At 36.1% G+C, this 17,636-nt stretch overlaps 2 protein-coding genes across 3 annotated transcripts; one reads left to right on the forward strand and one right to left on the reverse strand.

The window, feature by feature from the left end:
* Positions 1-6,839: 6,839 nt before the first annotated feature.
* On the reverse strand, positions 6,840-10,431 carry LOC109058270 (serine/threonine-protein kinase pim-1-like). Its single transcript, XM_042717575.1, has 8 exons — positions 10,009-10,431; positions 9,648-9,866; positions 9,357-9,448; positions 9,123-9,173; positions 8,629-9,007; positions 8,321-8,497; positions 8,060-8,148; positions 6,840-6,851 (listed from the first exon to the last, which is right to left on the reverse strand). Exons 1-8 carry the CDS (start codon positions 10,301-10,303, stop codon positions 6,840-6,842), a joined length of 1,314 nt encoding a protein of 437 aa, XP_042573509.1. The 5' UTR covers positions 10,304-10,431.
* A 1,447-nt stretch (positions 10,432-11,878) lies between these two features.
* mmaa (metabolism of cobalamin associated A) lies at positions 11,879-16,548 on the forward strand. Of its 2 annotated transcripts, none has more exons than XM_042716503.1 (7): positions 11,879-12,055; positions 13,115-13,537; positions 13,616-13,738; positions 14,401-14,571; positions 14,675-14,760; positions 15,081-15,230; positions 15,977-16,548. In XM_042716503.1, the coding sequence occupies exons 2-7, from the start codon at positions 13,144-13,146 to the stop codon at positions 16,262-16,264; spliced, it is 1,212 nt and encodes a 403-aa protein (XP_042572437.1). In that variant the 5' UTR covers positions 11,879-12,055; positions 13,115-13,143; the 3' UTR covers positions 16,265-16,548. The 2 variants fall into 2 exon arrangements, with proteins under 2 accessions (XP_042572437.1, XP_042572438.1); XM_042716504.1 differs by lacking the exon at positions 11,879-12,055 and adding an exon at positions 12,067-12,207.
* The last annotated feature ends 1,088 nt before the right edge of the window (positions 16,549-17,636 follow it).

The following is a 17,636-nucleotide window of genomic DNA, read 5'->3' on the forward strand; positions in this document are numbered from 1 at the left end:
AGAATTATAAAACACTTCTAATATGTCCGAAATTAATCGTATATTAACAATATATTTATGTTTTTTTTGTCTTGTAATTCATCAGCATCATTATTATAGCCTATTGTTTCTTTCTTTTTTTTTCCTTTTTTTTTTGTACTTTGCAACTGTCGTTCTAAATAACCCGCAGCTTACTTATTTCGACTTTATGTATTTGCATAGCTTCTTATCAGCCAATTTTTTACAGTAGCAACTGCACTGGATTCATTTTCATATCACCAAATTTGTCTTCTATGTAAACAGGTCACGGTGGTTTGAATGTACTGAGACTAACTTAAAATAACATTCCTAAAGAAGGCTTATTTCCATAGTGTATTTTTTATATAGAAATGGACTAGACAGGCACTAATGTATTTTCAAACACTGATGAATGTCTAAAATGTTTATGCTTACTGACATACACCTAGGTTTAAAGTCCTAAAGTCGCCTCCTAATGAGCAAGCAAACTACAACGCTCATCTGGTCTCCCACTGGGATGCTGTCAGGTGCACTTTCAATTTGAGTCCTTTTGTCTTAACAGTATCAGCCACTGCTGAGGAGGGAGGAGAGGTCGGAGGAGGGCCTCTCACCTCTGTCACGGAGCCTTCATTCACCCTCATCACAATGGAGCCATGAAAATGTGAGTTAGTGCTAAAAAACGTCAGTATTGCACAAAATGAAGAAACACTCTCTAAATCAGTGGTATTTTCATTTCTATTTGGGGAGCCAAGCTTTGCGCTTGCTTACATATGCGATTCATTTGTGCTTTGGTGCCATCAGCGGTCTTTGGCACAGCACTGGTGTTTTCAGTAATGCTAAGCATGATGGCAGAGAATCAGGCAGCTCACATTTCAAACAGGCGCCTCCATTGACACCATGCTCCTGCTCTTCTAGAAATAATGTCTGGAGTGGTAATATTTAAATACTGTCTCCAAGGGCTTTTTATTTATCCTGCGAACCATCACGGACTATAAGCTCACCTGGAGAAGTACATGTTAATTTGATGCTTGAGGTAGTATGAAAAATTGTGGAACATCATTAAAGGAATATTCTAGGTTCAGTGCTTGATGAGCTCAATTGACAGTATTTGTGGCATGTTAATTAAAAAAAAAAAATGGTTTGACTTAAAAGAAGCAAAAATCAAGGTTACTGTAAAGCATAAATGAATGGGGCCAAAAAATAAACACTTAAAAAATAAACTATTAGAAGTGAATGGAGCAAAATTTTGTAGCATTTAACAGCAGATATGTAAAGCTTATTTTAAAATGCACTTCCAATAACTCAACTGGAAAAACTTTCATTATTTGAGTTGTAAAGTTTTAGGGATTATGTCACCATGGCAGCAAAGTTGTAATATGAAACATAGTAATATGATTTTTTTTTTCACACAAAGTTTTCTCATTTTAATTCACTTTAATTTGATGTACAAAAACTAAAACCGAAATAAAAAACTTAACATAAGTATGTAGAAACACATACACTAATGAGACAAAAACATAACACAATTTCTAAATTTAAATGAAAAGTTGGTTATACTAACGAAACAATGAGTATTTTCACTTTAACGGGCCCCGTTCACTTCGAGCGCCACACTGTAACCCAGATTTTGCTTTTGTTTTTTTATTTAAAAAATAAGGCCTAACCTTAATTAATTTTTGTTTAGCATCTGTTGAACCCACAATATCTCTTAAGGTTGTTTTTTCTTGATGGCCTTAAATATACCATAAAAACCTTCTCTCTGAGGTTTTGTGTTTCTAGAGAAACTTCTATAAAACATGTTCTGGAGGTATGTGGGTTAAGAGATGAGAGAGCACAGTGGCCTTGACAGCTGACATGCCTCCTATTTTCCTCTGTGATAGGGTAACAACTTTGGTGACTGGCATTTGTTCAAATGGACAATATGTTACTTGTAAATGGGGGACGTGTAAGATGAAGCTCCCCACCCTGGCCTGGCTAGAGTTAACCCCTCTCCCCACCATCAGCAATCCCCATGGTTGCTAAGAGGGTGGTCTGCCATACCCCAGGGTGGAGAGAGGAATAAGAGGACAATTGTGGGGCTTTGCACAAGGCTCAAGAGGCTGGAACAGCTGCCATGGTCACTTGGTGGAGGGCTTGCATACTGAAGACCACGCTAGTGTAAAAGCATTTGCCAAGGTCGTCCTTGTCATTTATGATAAAAAGCCCACTGGGTTTGGTTTTGTGAACTAATTGTTGGTATATTGTTCAAATATTCAGAGTTGTAATCCAAGGAAATTGGTTAACAGTCAATTTATTTAACAATGCATTATATTACAACTACACTTACACTGTAAAAAAAAAAAAGTTTGCATTTTTTTTTAAATAGAAAAACAGTACAAAGGCTTTGGTAAATACCTGTTAATTGGTGAACTGTGAACATTTTAAATGGTTAAAAATTGTATTGTATGTAATTTTACTTCACATTTAGGGCGTTGGCAAATAATTTACCAAATAATTTAAAGGTGCATCGTACCATTATATGACCATTTGCCAATTATATGTATATGTCAAATGAAATCAATAATAATCAATGACATCTTGCTTCCAGAAGGTAAAATATATTCAATTATGTAAAAAAAACAACAACAACAACAAAAAAAAAAACAATACATGGCAAAAACTTTTGATGCATTTCATCTTTCAAAATGGAAATTATTTTTGACAGTAAAAAATATTTTTGACAGTAAAAAGCAGATATTTATAATTTAATATTTGTATATTAACATTAAATAACTTAATAAATTATAAACTTGTAAAATATACACCTATTTGCCATCACAAAATACCAGAAAAAATGTTGCTATTGCCATAGCTACTACTTTTTTTTTACAGTGTAATTTAAAGGCATCTTGAGACACTTATGCTGTCTGCTATGATGGTGCATATTGTTTATGTAGTAATTCAAGAAGATCTGTATCAGTTAATTAACATGCAAAATTACACTCATAACTTTCTCTTTGGTAGCTCTGGTGAGTATTCAGATGTCTCCTTTAACTTTCTCTCTCTCTCTCACACACACACACACACACACACACACAGCTTAAACTTAACTGAGCAAACTAAATCAAAAAATAACACAGACATAAAAATAACCAAACACAAAATCAACTTCTCAATAACCACAAGACCAAACACATAAAAAAAAAATCACAATAATCCACAACTAATTCATACGATAATAATAAAAAGGCAAAATATTAACTCACATAATTAATACCTCTAAACATGTGAATGAAGCTACAATGCCAAAATGAATGGTTCACCAACAAATAAAAATTTGCTGAAAATGTACTCACCCTCAAGCTTCCTAAGATAAGTTTGTTTCTTCACTGAAAAATATTTGGAGAAATGTAGCATTACATCAATAATACACAACTAATTCAAACAAAAACATTAAACATCAAATAAAACAAGAGTTCGAACAGCTGATTAAAACATCACAATAATCCACAACTAATTCATACGAAATCATTTGACATCTTGTGAAGAGAAAAGTTCACAAATCCATCAAGATGTTTTTAACTTCTAACCAGGCTAAATACAAGTCCTCTATTCATAAAATTTCTTCCTCAAAAAAAAAAAAAAAAAAAAAAAACTGAATCAAAATATGCCCAGATCAAACAAGTGAAAACAGCTCAAAACAGTTGGTGTTTTTATGGGTGGACTACTCCTTTAACACTCATTTGTGTTCATTTGACAGGTGTTGGTGATGCTATTGTTTGCATGTTCAGCAAATATAACTCCTGCATTACATCATGCAACTTTGAAGATGGAATGATATTTCTTCCCCCATATCACAGATGTTTCTTCAGTTCAACATTGTAAGGTCATTTCTCTTGAGACTAGAGCTGTGGCGCTGCGTCCATCTGGAGATATTGTAAGCGATAGTCCTCTGACATCATCCTTTCCTGTGGCGTATTCTAAACAGAGTTCTGTGTGGTGAAAATAGCTCCAGCTGTAAACAAAGCTTCCATGTCTGATTTGCTTTTCTTAGAACGGAATAACAGTATATGCACTATAATGCCAAAGAAAACATAGGAGGGATGACTACAACAGCCAGCAAGAGAATAACTCAGCATTTACACAATGAAGCATATGTTGCATCAAAAGCCAGATCCACCCTAAACTCATTACCATCTGCAAAGCATTTTAAACACATATGACTTATATACAATGCAAATATGTGCAGTGTCAGCATGAGTTAAAAAAAAAAAAATTAATTCCTCTTGACCATTCAAAATATGTATTGTAATATACTAAATATAGAAATAAATCTACAAAGCACAAATAAAGCTTTTAGATTCTTAGCTTCGGGGTTTTCCTTTAATTCACCAGTTGTGAGTATGTGCTGTGCAATGATGTCATCCCCCATTGCTTTATTGATCGTAGCTGCCATGGCTACCACAGTGCTGTAACTGTAGCAGTGGTAGGTCAAAGGTTACAAAGATAGCCCTGAATTTATGGGAGGGCTTTTCTCATTCACCCCAACACCTCTTTGTTGATTCTGAATATGCCTTTCATTTCCAATCCTCGTCGTTCTCTCCATCCTTCATCCAATCAGTGGCAATTAACCACAAGAACCAGCCAGGTACCTTTCCGATGATAACCTCTGCCCAGTGCAGACTGCTGTTTGTAAACCTTTATGCAAGAATATTTTGCCCACACAGTACTGATAAACCAAGATAAACATTCAGATATAATTTTAAAGGGATAGTTCACTCAAAAATAAAAAGCTGCTTAAAATGTACTCTCCCTTGGGTCATCCAAAATGTAATTAAGTTTGTACTGGAACAGATTTGCATAAATTTAGCATTATGTCACTTGCTCACCAATGGATCCTCTGCAGTGAATGGGTGCCGTCAGAATGAGAGTCCAAACAGCTGATAAAAACATCAAAATTATCCACAAATTATCAAAACTACTCCAGTCCATCAATTAACGTCTTGTGAAGTGAAAATCTGCCTGTTGGTAAGAAGCCTTATCAATACCTACATATATTTTTTAAAGGTGAACCATATGTATCACTTTATTAATATTTATTTATTTTTTTTTTTTACATTCAACACATTACATTTATACCGTTATAAGTTCACCATAAAAACTCTGTGGACAGCTCCCTCTAGTGACAAATCATAATCAGTTCATACATTTAAAAAAAACAAAACATTATGTTAAATCTATTGAAACGTTTGAATGATAGTAAGTAAAAGTAAGTTCTGCTTAATACTTAATAAAACATTTTGCATGTCTTGAATATTTATGTGAAGTTATGATATCAGTCATGATTTTGAAAGAAGATCATGTCCACCAAAAAACTAGGGACAATGTGATGGGGGAAGGTCAAAGTGATGTAGTAATGTTTTTTAAGATAAAGATCACAAGTTATAGAACGACACAACAGCTTCTCCTTAATCTGATGGCCCATAACTGTATTGTAGGCTTAAGTTTTCTCAACTGTGACCATCGAGGTACACTGTACTAAAGAGTTTAAAACTGATCAAATAAACCTGCCTTTAACTTTCTAGTAATCCTGAAGAACGTGATTAACTAGTTAATATGTGTTTAATCAGGGATGGAACTAAATTCTGCAAGCACAGCAGACCTCAACTGCCATCTCGTACAATAGGGGCCTACAAAATGCAATTATATGAGGTTGGACTGTTCAATGCAAGTAGTGGTCACTACAGGTTGGAAGAGGGGTTGTGTCAAATGGTTATTCCAGGTGGCAAGTAAGAAACCTATATTTTTTACATTTTTTACATTAACAAATCACAGATAGAGTATTTGTTTTTGTTTTAATATTTTAAATAGGTTTTAATGGCACAGCTTGAACACCAGAACTGTGTGTTGGTTTTGGTATCTGTTCTTTTCTCTGTCCTCATATATTGTTTTAAAATATAAGAGATGCCAGAATTCACCTAAACGTTATAGTTTTTGAGAGACTTTAGTGCTCCACCTCAATGCTTAAACACATCTCTGAAGTCCACAGGGGTACGAAACAGTTTCTGAACCTGATGCATTTATAAAAACTCACCAGCAGATGGAGCTAGTGACGCGTCAAATATGTCATTATTATAGATGGAGGATAAAATAATTTATCCTTTTTTTATTTTTTTAAATTTTTATTCATCCATGGTATCACAAATTTAATAAAACTGTTACAATAAGAAAACTGTGAAAATGGAGTAATAAACTTCAACCATTCACTACAGACTTGCTTTTCATCCACTGATTTTAATATACAGATTATAGATATAGTATCTATATTATAGATCAGTGCTTCTGTATGGATAATTCCGCTGTGGTGAACCCTAATGGGAGCAGCTGAAAGAAAGAGAGAGAGATAAGTGCTTCTGCCATGATTCAAATCAACATGTCCCTTTCAACACCACACCACCTCAGCAAATTACGTATCACCCTAATACCAAGTTTCCACTTGTAAATACAACTTTACTTGTGTTCAGAGCTGCTAATTATGATATTTCTGACTCCACTTGAAAGGAACATCAGCTCAGGGCTCCAGACTAAATATCTTTTACAATGAAATTACAATGTACAGTATTCTTTTAATTTCAGAGAAATATGAAATAATATATATATATATATATATATATATATATATATATATATATATATATATATATATATATATATATATCGCCGATATATATATATGCCCTGGTGCTGCCCCTTTAATCGCCGATGCTAAAGTGCCCTTCGGTCTGGCCCTTTCGGACGTGATTTCTACGAAGGGGGGCCCCATAAATTTTTACACAAGTAGTGTTTGTTCACCACAATATATTTTAGTCATCCCACTGAAAAAACAAAAACAAAACAAAAAACATTAACATTGGATCATTTTGGCCGATTGATCAGTTTATAACATATCGCAGTCTGGAGCCCTAGCTCCAACCCTAATCAGACACACCTTAACCAGCTCATGGTGTATAGGATTACTAGAGGGAAAAAAAAACAGCCAAGTGTGATGGAGAAGTGTTGGAACTGAAGTCTGCAAGAAGGGAGCCCTCCAGAAGACATAAGGCAACATTTTTAACTTCTGCCATTTCACTTAATTATGAAACAAACAAAATATATCATGCTACAATTTATTTCTGAATGTGTGAAGATGTTCCTTCCAGAGTTTTTTTCCAGTCATTCTTGGGCAGGAACAAAGAATCTCCGAGGCCTCCAGGGAGCTCTGCTAGACTGCTACCTTATCGGCTTCAACAGGAAATGTTAGTAGGAACCATAGGAACCTCTGAGATGGATGGAGTGGCCAGAACAGGAATCTTTTGGACTGGAGTGGCAATCAAATGAACTCTGGTCCTGGAGAGGTTGAGACGGGAGCTCTAAAAAATTGGACTGGCGGCTCTGGCTGGGGCCATCCATGACATGGATTGTAGGATCTGGATGGCCATGACAGAACTTTGGAGACTGAGATGTCCGTGGCAGAACTACTGCCTACTAAAGTCACCAAAACTAAAAGCTCAGGCAACCTCAGCGGCATCTTTGACAGGAAGCTCTGGGTAGCCATACACCCTCTGGGACGGCCAAGATTGAAATCTGGCACTGGGGTGATTGAGACAGGAAGATCTAGCAGTGGGCAGATCTGACACTGGGGTGCCCATCATTAATGGGAGCATTAAAAAAAGTGTCAAACAAAATAACTATATACAGAAACCTATGTCCACGTCTCTAGGCAGCAATACCGCAAGACGCAAATATTGCTGCCTCAGGACCTGGCGCCAGACGCTACCCGAGCTTTCCAGCCTTGCAAGACGCTAAGGACTGGAGGGATGGAGGGGCCACTTGTGTCAGCCCACCAGACACTAAGCTGACTAAAGAGCAGTTCCTAGGTGGCTGTTGCAGGGTGTTCTTGTCTCCGAGAATTTAAAACAATTTTGACTACATAAAAACAAACATAAATAAAAAAAACTAAAATTAACAAATTTCATAAGTTATCTCTATAATTTTATGTTTATCATAAATCTACCAAAAACAATTCACTTAATCATATAGTTACCTTAAACCAGTCATGGAGAAGGAGTCTGTCAAGAGGAATTCTCTCGGCAGGGTTGGGATGCAGGCAGGCATTGATCAAATGGCTGCATTCTGTTCAGAAAGAAAAGAGAGACATTTGACTACTATCTTAAAACTTTACACCTGCTCACAAAAAAATCCAGCAAGATGGCCATCTTTTATAAATCCACTTGGCTCAGATGTTACTTTTTCTTGTTTTTCTATGATATAGAATTACTGTTGGCCTTGTTTGTGAAGATCTCACCTTTTGACAAGCTGGGCAGATACCACAGCCAGTCCTTGATCTTGTCCAGATCGGTTCGGTCTGGATAATAGCCGCAAACCAACGTGTACAAAACCACCCCCAGTGAAAACACTGTTGCTTGCCGTCCGTTGTACTTGCCCGTCTCTAAATATTCAGGGGGGCAGTACTTCCTTGTGCCTGGAGGAAATAGAATTGTTTGAATTGCCAGAGCATGTTTTCTCTGCATCCATTAGCATGTGCAACACGACAAGTTTGTCTATCTACACTTGAAAGTCAAAAATACTGCACAAAATCTAGATAATACATGCCACTAAAGGTGTTGTATGGCATTTCATGCAGCAGGTCCCCGCAGCCGAAATCAATCAGTGTCACGTCCAGGGTGTCCGTGTTCACTAACAAGTTCTCCAGCTTGATGTCTCTATGAAGAACTCCTCGGCTGCAGCACTTGTCAGCAGCCTCAATGACCTGCTGCATCACATGCCGTGCGAAGTCTTCGTCGAAGATGCCCCCACAGCACTCCGAAAAGACAGAGAGATTCTCACAGGGCGAGGGGCGCTGCAGGACCATAACATAATGGTCAGGGAGCTCCTGCCAGTCCAGCAGCTCAATGATGTGGGGTGAGCTGGGACCCTTATTGGCAAGGACTGTCAGGCCAATTTCCAGGGGAACGGGTTTGGCATGATCAGGCTAGAGGAAAGACCGTTTTTAATAAGTAAATAATTTGCCTGTCTATGATTAAAGCTGATATAACATTGAAAACAGAGACTGAGAGGAGATAACAGAGAGAGTGCAGCATACTTACAATGTTGATATATTCCATGTTTTCCATTTTTCTGGCAAATTTCAGTGCCACCTGATCAACAAAACAAATAATTAATGAAAATGAACGTTGTGTTGTGAAATCAAAGTCCAATCATTAATATAAAAGCATGCAGATTATGTTCTGATAGGTCAGTCTGATAGTTTAAACAGGTCAGCTGTACACAAGACAAAACAACTATTTATTAGATAGATACTATATAGAAAAAAAAATTACCGGAACGCCATCCTTGCATCGCACTCCCTCAAAAACGGCACCAAATCCTCCTTCCCCCAGTTTAACGCCAATGTTGTAGTTCAAGCAGATGTCTATTAAAAGAACTTTTTTTTTCACATTGTCATATATATGAGTAGTTTCAATGGCCTAATATTATTTGAGAAACTTTATGGAATATTTGTGGTGATATGTTTTTCCGATACATAAACAACCTGAATGTTCATTTCTGTATTATATATCAAGCATCCATAATGCATGTGTGTATGTTTTGGATTATGGCAGTAAACTCACTCTCAATGCTCATGACCACATCATTGTCCAGTTGTTCTGTCAGCAGGGACACAATCTCACCCTCTGACAGATTAACTGGCCTATCATCGACACACGACTGAAGATGCTCCTGCATCTGCTGCTCCTCAGAAGAGGGGAGGATGTCAGAGCTGCTGCTAGGAGCTTCCTGATGATCACAATCCACTGCAGTACATGTGATGCTCTTTAGAGAAACCTGATCTAAAGAGGAGAATAGAAAACAAAATATTGAATAATCATAAAAAATTATACTTTCTCTAATATGACAGCAGCATTAATAAGAAACTTTTTCATTTACAGTTCTCTATTCTATGTATATTTACATAACGTTGAAGTGATATACCATCAGTAGAGCACCTAGAAGATCCAGCCTGCTCCAGCTTCTCACCCTGAGCTTTCCCGTCCTGACCAGCTCTTGGGCGAGAGAAGGAGAAACAGGCCAGCCCCCTCCAAAACCTCCCTTTCTTCCTCATCACCCTCTTCCTCTCTCCTTCATCTTCCTCAGCAGAACCAGCATGCCTCTCTTCACAGTGATGAGGATGTGGCGTGTTGGCGGAGGACTGTAGTGTACTTAGATGGGAATTGTACACACACCTGCTATTTATCACTTTCTTCACACAAGAAATTCGCTGACCCATGATCAAACGAACACACTGTCTCTCTAAACTACCCACAAAAGTAATATTGGAGTTTCACCTCTTTACATTCTCTCACATTCCACAACTGTGAACCAACTTCGAATTCTGAATGTGACATCATAAGAGAATCGCGCAGGAAAGAATCTTGTCTAATGTTGTCCATTTATATCATTCAATATTTGTATCTAACGATACGAGCAAATCAAGTACACCAATATATATATATATATTATATATATATGAAATGTATATATATATATATTGCTGAAACGTACCTACAGCACACGTCTTAATAAAATAAATAAATAAATAATATTATATTTTGGATTATAATAGCCTATTTCTGATACATTTTCACTTCATTAAACATTACAAGCATTTGCAAGCCAAATATTTCCCATAACTATGTTTATAAGGTTTTAAATGTTCAAAACATGTAGCATATATGCTGCTAAATTGTATACAATTATGTAAATAAAGATCACTTTAAAGTCACTTTATCCCAAACGGTGCTTACCTGGGATAGCACTCTCCGATAAGTCTTTCTCTATAGGCTATAAAACATTATATTCACATACTGTACCACAACAAATGTTGTTTTTAAACATTGCACAAACTCTAGTCATGCTTAGACAATGTAAAAACAAACAAACAAACAAACTTCATGTGCTTTTGGATAAAGCTGATGATATTTCTCTTCATTCCTGGAAGTAATGCTGAATACTCTTAGGCTACAACAACAATGCTTTATTCTTTCAAACTCTCTCTCTTGGCTTACTGTGACTTCATCAGAAATTATAAGATAACACCAAACAACTCATACCTTTTCCCTCACAGCAAAAAAAGCACATCAGAGATTTTTCCTATTAATGGTTATGTTTTCTCTCTCTGCCACAGGAGGGCAGCAGACAGCTCATGCCTGTGTCTGGACAGGATACAATGCAGGTCAGGAGTCCAGAAGTCTGACGTCCTGTTGGGGAAAAAAAGCAGTTGTCAAGTGCGTTATGTTGGCATCTATATATTTATACATCATTACTTCTTTTAATATTATTTTATTTTTCTTTAATATTCTATTCATTCTTAAAAATAAATTATTACATCGTTGGATTTGTTTTGTAGTAAAATTAATGATTTAATGATTGAATGAATGATGTATCTGATGATGGAATAATGCATTTAAAAATGTGACGACAGTATCAGAAATGCTACAAAAAAAATCTTCAATGATGACTTTTGTATGTGCAACGTGACAAAATGATGCATTTATACTTTGACAAAAAATAAATAAAAAATACTGCCGTTAATAAATACCAGTACATACAAAAACGTAATGACTTTTTACAACGTGGAAAAACGCTTTTTCAACTTAATTGTGTTTGCTATGTTGATAAAGACGATAAAACTATATACTAGATTAAATATATATATATATATATATATATATATATATATATATATATATATATATATATATATATATACATACATACATACATAGTACCTTTTATTTATTTATTTATATTTTTGCGAATGGGGACTTTAATTTTGAAGAGGGAACACTTTTATTTTAAAAATCATTGACGTTCCTTACTTACACGACCTCGGAGCATTAGTGATAGTGTCACAGCTGATTTGGGAACCCGTGAGATATATGACTGAAGATTTCGCGTATTAATCAGTCTGCCCAAATGAACACAGCACCTGAACCACAGATGGGCTTAAGACGCTAAACCGACGGTTTAAGGAAACTTGGTGAGCTTTGATTGATCATGAGTTTCAGGTTCCTGTCCTGCCTGATTCAATGAACACGCTGTCATTTATGTGATCAGACTGAAATGTGTTAAGAACTGATGTGATCTAATAACAACGATCTGTTGCTCCCATGTAATTTATAATTTACTATGGTAAGAAACTATAGTTTTCGCCCAAATATCCTGGTTACTACAGTTTTTGTTATCACTGTAAAATAAGCATGAGCTAATATGGCATTTCCATGATATTGTACAAAGCTTTCAGAGTCTATCTCTGTATTATTATTATATTATTATTATTATTATTATTATACCTATAGAGTCTATATCTGTATTTTTGTAGTGACTAATATCAAATTAGCATAATGTTGCAATAGTAGTCCTATAGGTAAATGTCCATGGCCTTCTTTTAAACTATTATTAAAGGCACAAATCCTATATTTGATATAATAGTATTATATAACACATTTTTATTTTTAATAAAAATTTGGGCCTCGAATGTATTAAATCAAAGGTAAAAAAACAAAAACAAAACACATATATACATATACATATCTAAAACTTATATCATATAACTATATATAAACATTTGGTCCCAAACAATACTAACAATATATATATATATATATGCTACTCTAAAACTTTATCAGTAACTACAAACATTTGGTCCCAAACAAGCCTAACGAGAGACTGCTTATTTTAAGCTAAATTCTCAACACTGTTATTTATTAATAACATTATTTACATAACGTTAGAAATTTTTGTCAGTTTATTTCTATACTGGTCAAGAAGTAAATTAGTGTTTTAAACTCGCATTTCCCAAAATTTTAGTAACAATGTTACAATTTTACCTCATTGAAAATTCTCATATGAATTATATTAAGTTAAGTTCCTAAAGGTTAAAACACCTCCTTTCAGTTTATTTATATGTAAAACAGAAATGAGGCCCTATTTTGTACATTATTCATAGAACATGACATGATATTTTAATAAGGCTGTAATGTTTACCACTTCTACACATGAAAGCTATTCACATAAATGTTCTTTGCTATTTTCACAGAACAACATCTACTCAACTGAAAAAGGAAGATGGGTCCGACTAGAGTTTTTCCAGTTCTTCATCGTGTTGTTGCACTTTCTTCTATACGCAGTACAACGGCATTAAGACATTCCCTTTGTAAGCCTGCTGGAAAACTGTGCTATGCCTCCCTCTGCACCCTCCAACAGACGAGATCCGCTTCAACAGAGACTGCCTTAAGCCATCACATTTCAGACCTGACTGACAGAGAGAAAAGACTACTGACCAAGCTTTATGATGGACTTATCGGAGGTCAAAGGGCAGCTCTCTCTGAATCTATAACCCTTGAAGAGACCCAGCATCCAAGGAAGAAAGAGTTGGCCCAGGTTCTGCTTCAGAGAGTGCTGGCCTTCCGTCAGGAGCAGGAGAAACGCAATGGTGGAAATCCAGTGGCCTTCAGAGTGGGTCAGTAAGGTGATGTGAACTGAGCTGTTTGCATGATTGACTCGATCTTCAATCACATCTTTGTTCATGTGACTTCAGGACTGTCCGGTCCGCCTGGTGCTGGAAAGTCTTCATTCATCGAGGTCATTGGGAAAATGCTGACAGGAAGAGGACATAAAGTGTCGGTACTGGCCGTGGATCCTTCCTCTTGCACAACTGGAGGTGAACAGACGCTCAGATAACAGAAGGTTTTGCTACCAGAAGATGGTGCTGCCAGTTTTATCTTTGTGCTTTAGATGTTTGCATATGTATATACTTGTTTGTAAGTCACTTTAGTCAGCTGTTATGTGGTTACAAATTTTCATATTTACATAATTTTCATATTTTCACTGCTGAAGCTGTTCACACATACATTACTAATCAAAAGTTTGGGGTCGTTTCTGACCTTATCGTTATCGAGGCTGCATTTATTTGATCACAAATACAATAAAAACAGCAATATTGTGAATTAATATAATTAAAAATAACTTTTTTTTTCTTTTGGATATTCTTAAAATGTAATTTATTCCTCTGATTCAACGCTGAATTTTCATAAGCCATTGCTTGGGTTTTCAATGCCACGTGATCCTTCAGAAATCATTCTAATATGCTGATTTGCTGCTCAAGGAACATTTCTTACTAGTGTTAATACTGCAAACAGTTGCGCTGCTTCATATTTTCATAGAAAACAATTTTTTTTTCATGATTCTTAGATGAATAGAAAATTAAAAAAAACAGCGTTCTTTGTCTTTACTGCTACTTTTGATCCATTTAATGCATTCTTCTAAATAAAAATAATTTCTTAATCAACAGTTAATCTTATAAGTAGCTACCGCTGTATGCAGGTTCACTGATGGGGGACAAAACACGAATGACAGAGCTCTCCAGAGACATGAACGCTTACATCCGACCATCTCCCACATCAGGAACCCTCGGCGGTGTGACAAGAACCACCAACGAAGCCATATTCCTCTGTGAGGGTGCAGGCTATGACATTGTGTTAGTGGAAACTGTGGGTAAGCCTTTGTTATGGGTTTCATTATGTTATTAATTTTCTTAAAAACATCTATGTATGCAAAGTAACTCCGCAGTGTCACTTAAGTTCAAATCTTTCCACAGGTGTTGGTCAGTCTGAGTTTGCTGTGGCTGACATGGTGGATATGTTTGTGCTGCTGATCCCACCAGCAGGGGGCGATGAACTACAGGTATACTGTACACACTGCCTTTACTTAGAAGGAGGAGTCCGGGGCCTCAGCAAACTTCCATGGGGACCTTAAGATGACTTAAAATGATTTCAGTTAAAGTTCTGATTCATTTTAAATGAAATGTTTTATTTTAAAAAACAATATTTTAAATGTATTTTAAAATAAATGCCTTGGAGTCCAAGTAATTGCAAACTACTGCCATAGAACATTATCCAGATTTTCTGAAGCTATTATGTTTTATATTATCGTTGATTCTTATGTTGTGAAGGTTTGTTTGTGGTAGTCTCGCTGAGAGTGGCTTATAATGTATTTTCAAAAAGGGAATCAAAAGAGGAATCATTGAGATGGCTGACTTGGTGGTGGTTACAAAATCAGATGGTGAACTGGTTGTTCCAGCACGGAGGATACAGGCAGAATACACAAGTGCCCTGAAGTTACTCCGAAAGAAGTCCAAAGTCTGGAAACCAAAGGTGTGCGACTTCATAATCATGCTTTTCATTACAATAAAACAACTGGAATAAATGCAGGCTTGAGCAGAAGAGAATTTTTTAAAAAACATTAAAAAATCATACTGTACAAAAACTTTTGACTGGTAATGTGTGTGTGTGTGTATATAGCCCTCTCCTTATTTTAACATATTTCCTTCTCCCACTTCCTCCCATATAAGAATTGCTTCCATGTTAAACTTGTTTTATTTATGTATCCTTATTATCTGCTAAAAAGAAGTATCCTGGCCAGCGGAGTAGTCTGTTGTTATTTCCCATCATGTTGACAAGTCTTTCCTCTTTGTCCCCTCACCACCAGTATTACTTCTACCCACAGGGCACAGAGCCAACATAGGCATCCATTTGAATGTCCAAATGCTGCCTCATGCATTTCACTGATTAGAGGCCACCCACATGGATGAAAACCGCTAAAGCCTTTGTCTCCTCTCAGCAGCATGATTTCTGAGCTCCATCCCTGTACTGGAGAATGCGACGGTCATATTGATTTTTTTTTTTCACCCGCCCTAAAGACTGTAGTATATAGGTCTTTCAGTGAAGACGAGGATGGAGTGATGTGTGTGGGCGAGCTCCCTTTACATTTCCACATTCTGGCTGCTCAGAAGTATAGCATCTGCCCGCATCCATTCTCTCTGTTTTCATCTTTCTTTAGCTCTCCACATCTACACCAGCATATTTTATGTGTTTTCTTTCTCTTTCCCATTTGTGGTCAGGTGGTCCGCATATCTTCTCAGACGGGGCAGGGTGTGCCTGAGCTGTGGGATACCATGCTACAGTTCCGAGATGCGATGCTGAGTAGCGGGGAGCTCCGCGTCCGGCGGCAAACTCAGCAGAAGGTGTGGTTGTGGAATCTGATCCAGGAGAACGCTGTACGGCACTTCCAGCAGCATCCAGCGGTGCATGCCGAGCTCCCGGAGCTGGAGCGAAGGGTCACGAGTGGAGATATCTCACCAGGCCTTGCTGCTGACCTCCTTCTGAAAGTCTTCTCCACTGTACAGTGATAGAAGGACGTTCCATGGGAAGCCATAAGCCGAGGCTTATTGGAAAGATATAATAGAAAGATTGAGTCTTACAAGATTTGATTACCTTTTATTATGTTTCATCAGGTTTTAAAGGATTTTAATGACTGATGACATTTGATAATTATAATAGGTGAGATAACCGCCTCTGTATTATCTCGTAAAGTTGGTGAAAATTAAATGATTAATAACTTTTACACCCTTTGACCTGAAATCTGATACGTGTACGGGACCCAACAATAAAATATTTCTGTTTGTCCACTCGGGCCACTGATGAATTTTTATGTTTTTTTTTTTTTTTTTTTTTTTTTTTGATTTTTACTTTTCAGCAAAATTTACATTGATCTCTTATAATAAATAGATTTATTAGGAAAAGCTTTTTAAAACATTTTCTTAAAATAGAAATATATAATGTATACAGAGTAATATAAAATGCATTAAAAAAACTATATTTTACTTTTTTCCCCCATTGAACAGTTTCTTTACAATTTCTTTTTATTCTTAAAAGCTATAATATATAAACACTTTTGTTGGACAATAATAGCATTTGGTGGAAAACATTGCCGTTTGATTTTTACTTTCCTGCAAAACGTTTGCACTGATCCCATTAAATAAATTCAATAGAATACAATGCAGTAATTTTTTCTTTATACAGTAATATAACATAAAAAATATTATAGTTCTTTCAACATTACCATCATTTTCATTGAACATTTTCTTTATCAAAAAGTGAAAAAGCTACGTGTAAACACTTTTGTGTTTACATGACTGAACATGAATGATTGTTGATTTTTCTTTGATATGGTATCTTTTCTTCATACAGTAAAAACGCTTGTTGGAAAAACATTTAGTGTAATTAAACAGGCTATTCATCCTGAGATTGTTATCCTGGTCACAAATTGTACATATATTGATCAAAGATATATGATATCTGGAAAGATTCCATTCCATGTAAATGACCTTTGATCTTTTCAGCAGTATATTGTTAATATTCATATATTTTTAAATGGAAAACCTGTAGACTGTACACAGATGCTGTATAAACTTCTAACATAGTATACTGTTGTGATGAAAAGACCAAACCTTTGTTTAGTCTTGGGGTGTTTGTTCCAAATCACCAGAACAGAGTTATTTTTTACAATTACATTCTCTGCAAGACAGCAAATGATATTGCCGCTCTTACATCATAGCTGCATTACATGAATTTAAATGAGCTCATACAGTAGTGTTTTCCAGTAGTTGATGTTCTCTCAGGCTGACACTAGATGGACCTGCAGACCTGGAGAGATCTTTGTCCATTATGTAAATAAGCTCCTCTGCATGCCACTGCTGTTTGTCTCAGCCTACAATAGTG

This window comes from Cyprinus carpio, chromosome B1 (assembly GCF_018340385.1).
Source record: "Cyprinus carpio isolate SPL01 chromosome B1, ASM1834038v1, whole genome shotgun sequence".
NCBI lineage: Eukaryota > Metazoa > Chordata > Actinopteri > Cypriniformes > Cyprinidae > Cyprinus > Cyprinus carpio.

Bases quoted from the DNA above. Each gene is read 5' to 3' on its own strand.
- mmaa (XM_042716503.1), top strand. From the start codon at position 13,144: ATGGGTCCGACTAGAGTTTTTCCAGTTCTTCATCGTGTTGTTGCACTT. The intron at 13,739-14,400 runs GTGAACAGACGC...CGCTGTATGCAG, and splicing joins TTCCTCTTGCACAACTGGAG to GTTCACTGATGGGGGACAAA. The intron at 15,231-15,976 runs GTGTGCGACTTC...ATTTGTGGTCAG, and splicing joins CCAAAGTCTGGAAACCAAAG to GTGGTCCGCATATCTTCTCA.
- LOC109058270 (XM_042717575.1), bottom strand. From the start codon at position 10,303: ATGGGTCAGCGAATTTCTTGTGTGAAGAAAGTGATAAATAGCAGGTGT. The intron at 9,008-9,122 runs GTAAGTATGCTG...TCTTTCCTCTAG, and splicing joins ACATGGAATATATCAACATT to CCTGATCATGCCAAACCCGT. The intron at 8,498-8,628 runs GCATGTATTATC...TATTTCCTCCAG, and splicing joins GCCATACAACACCTTTAGTG to GCACAAGGAAGTACTGCCCC.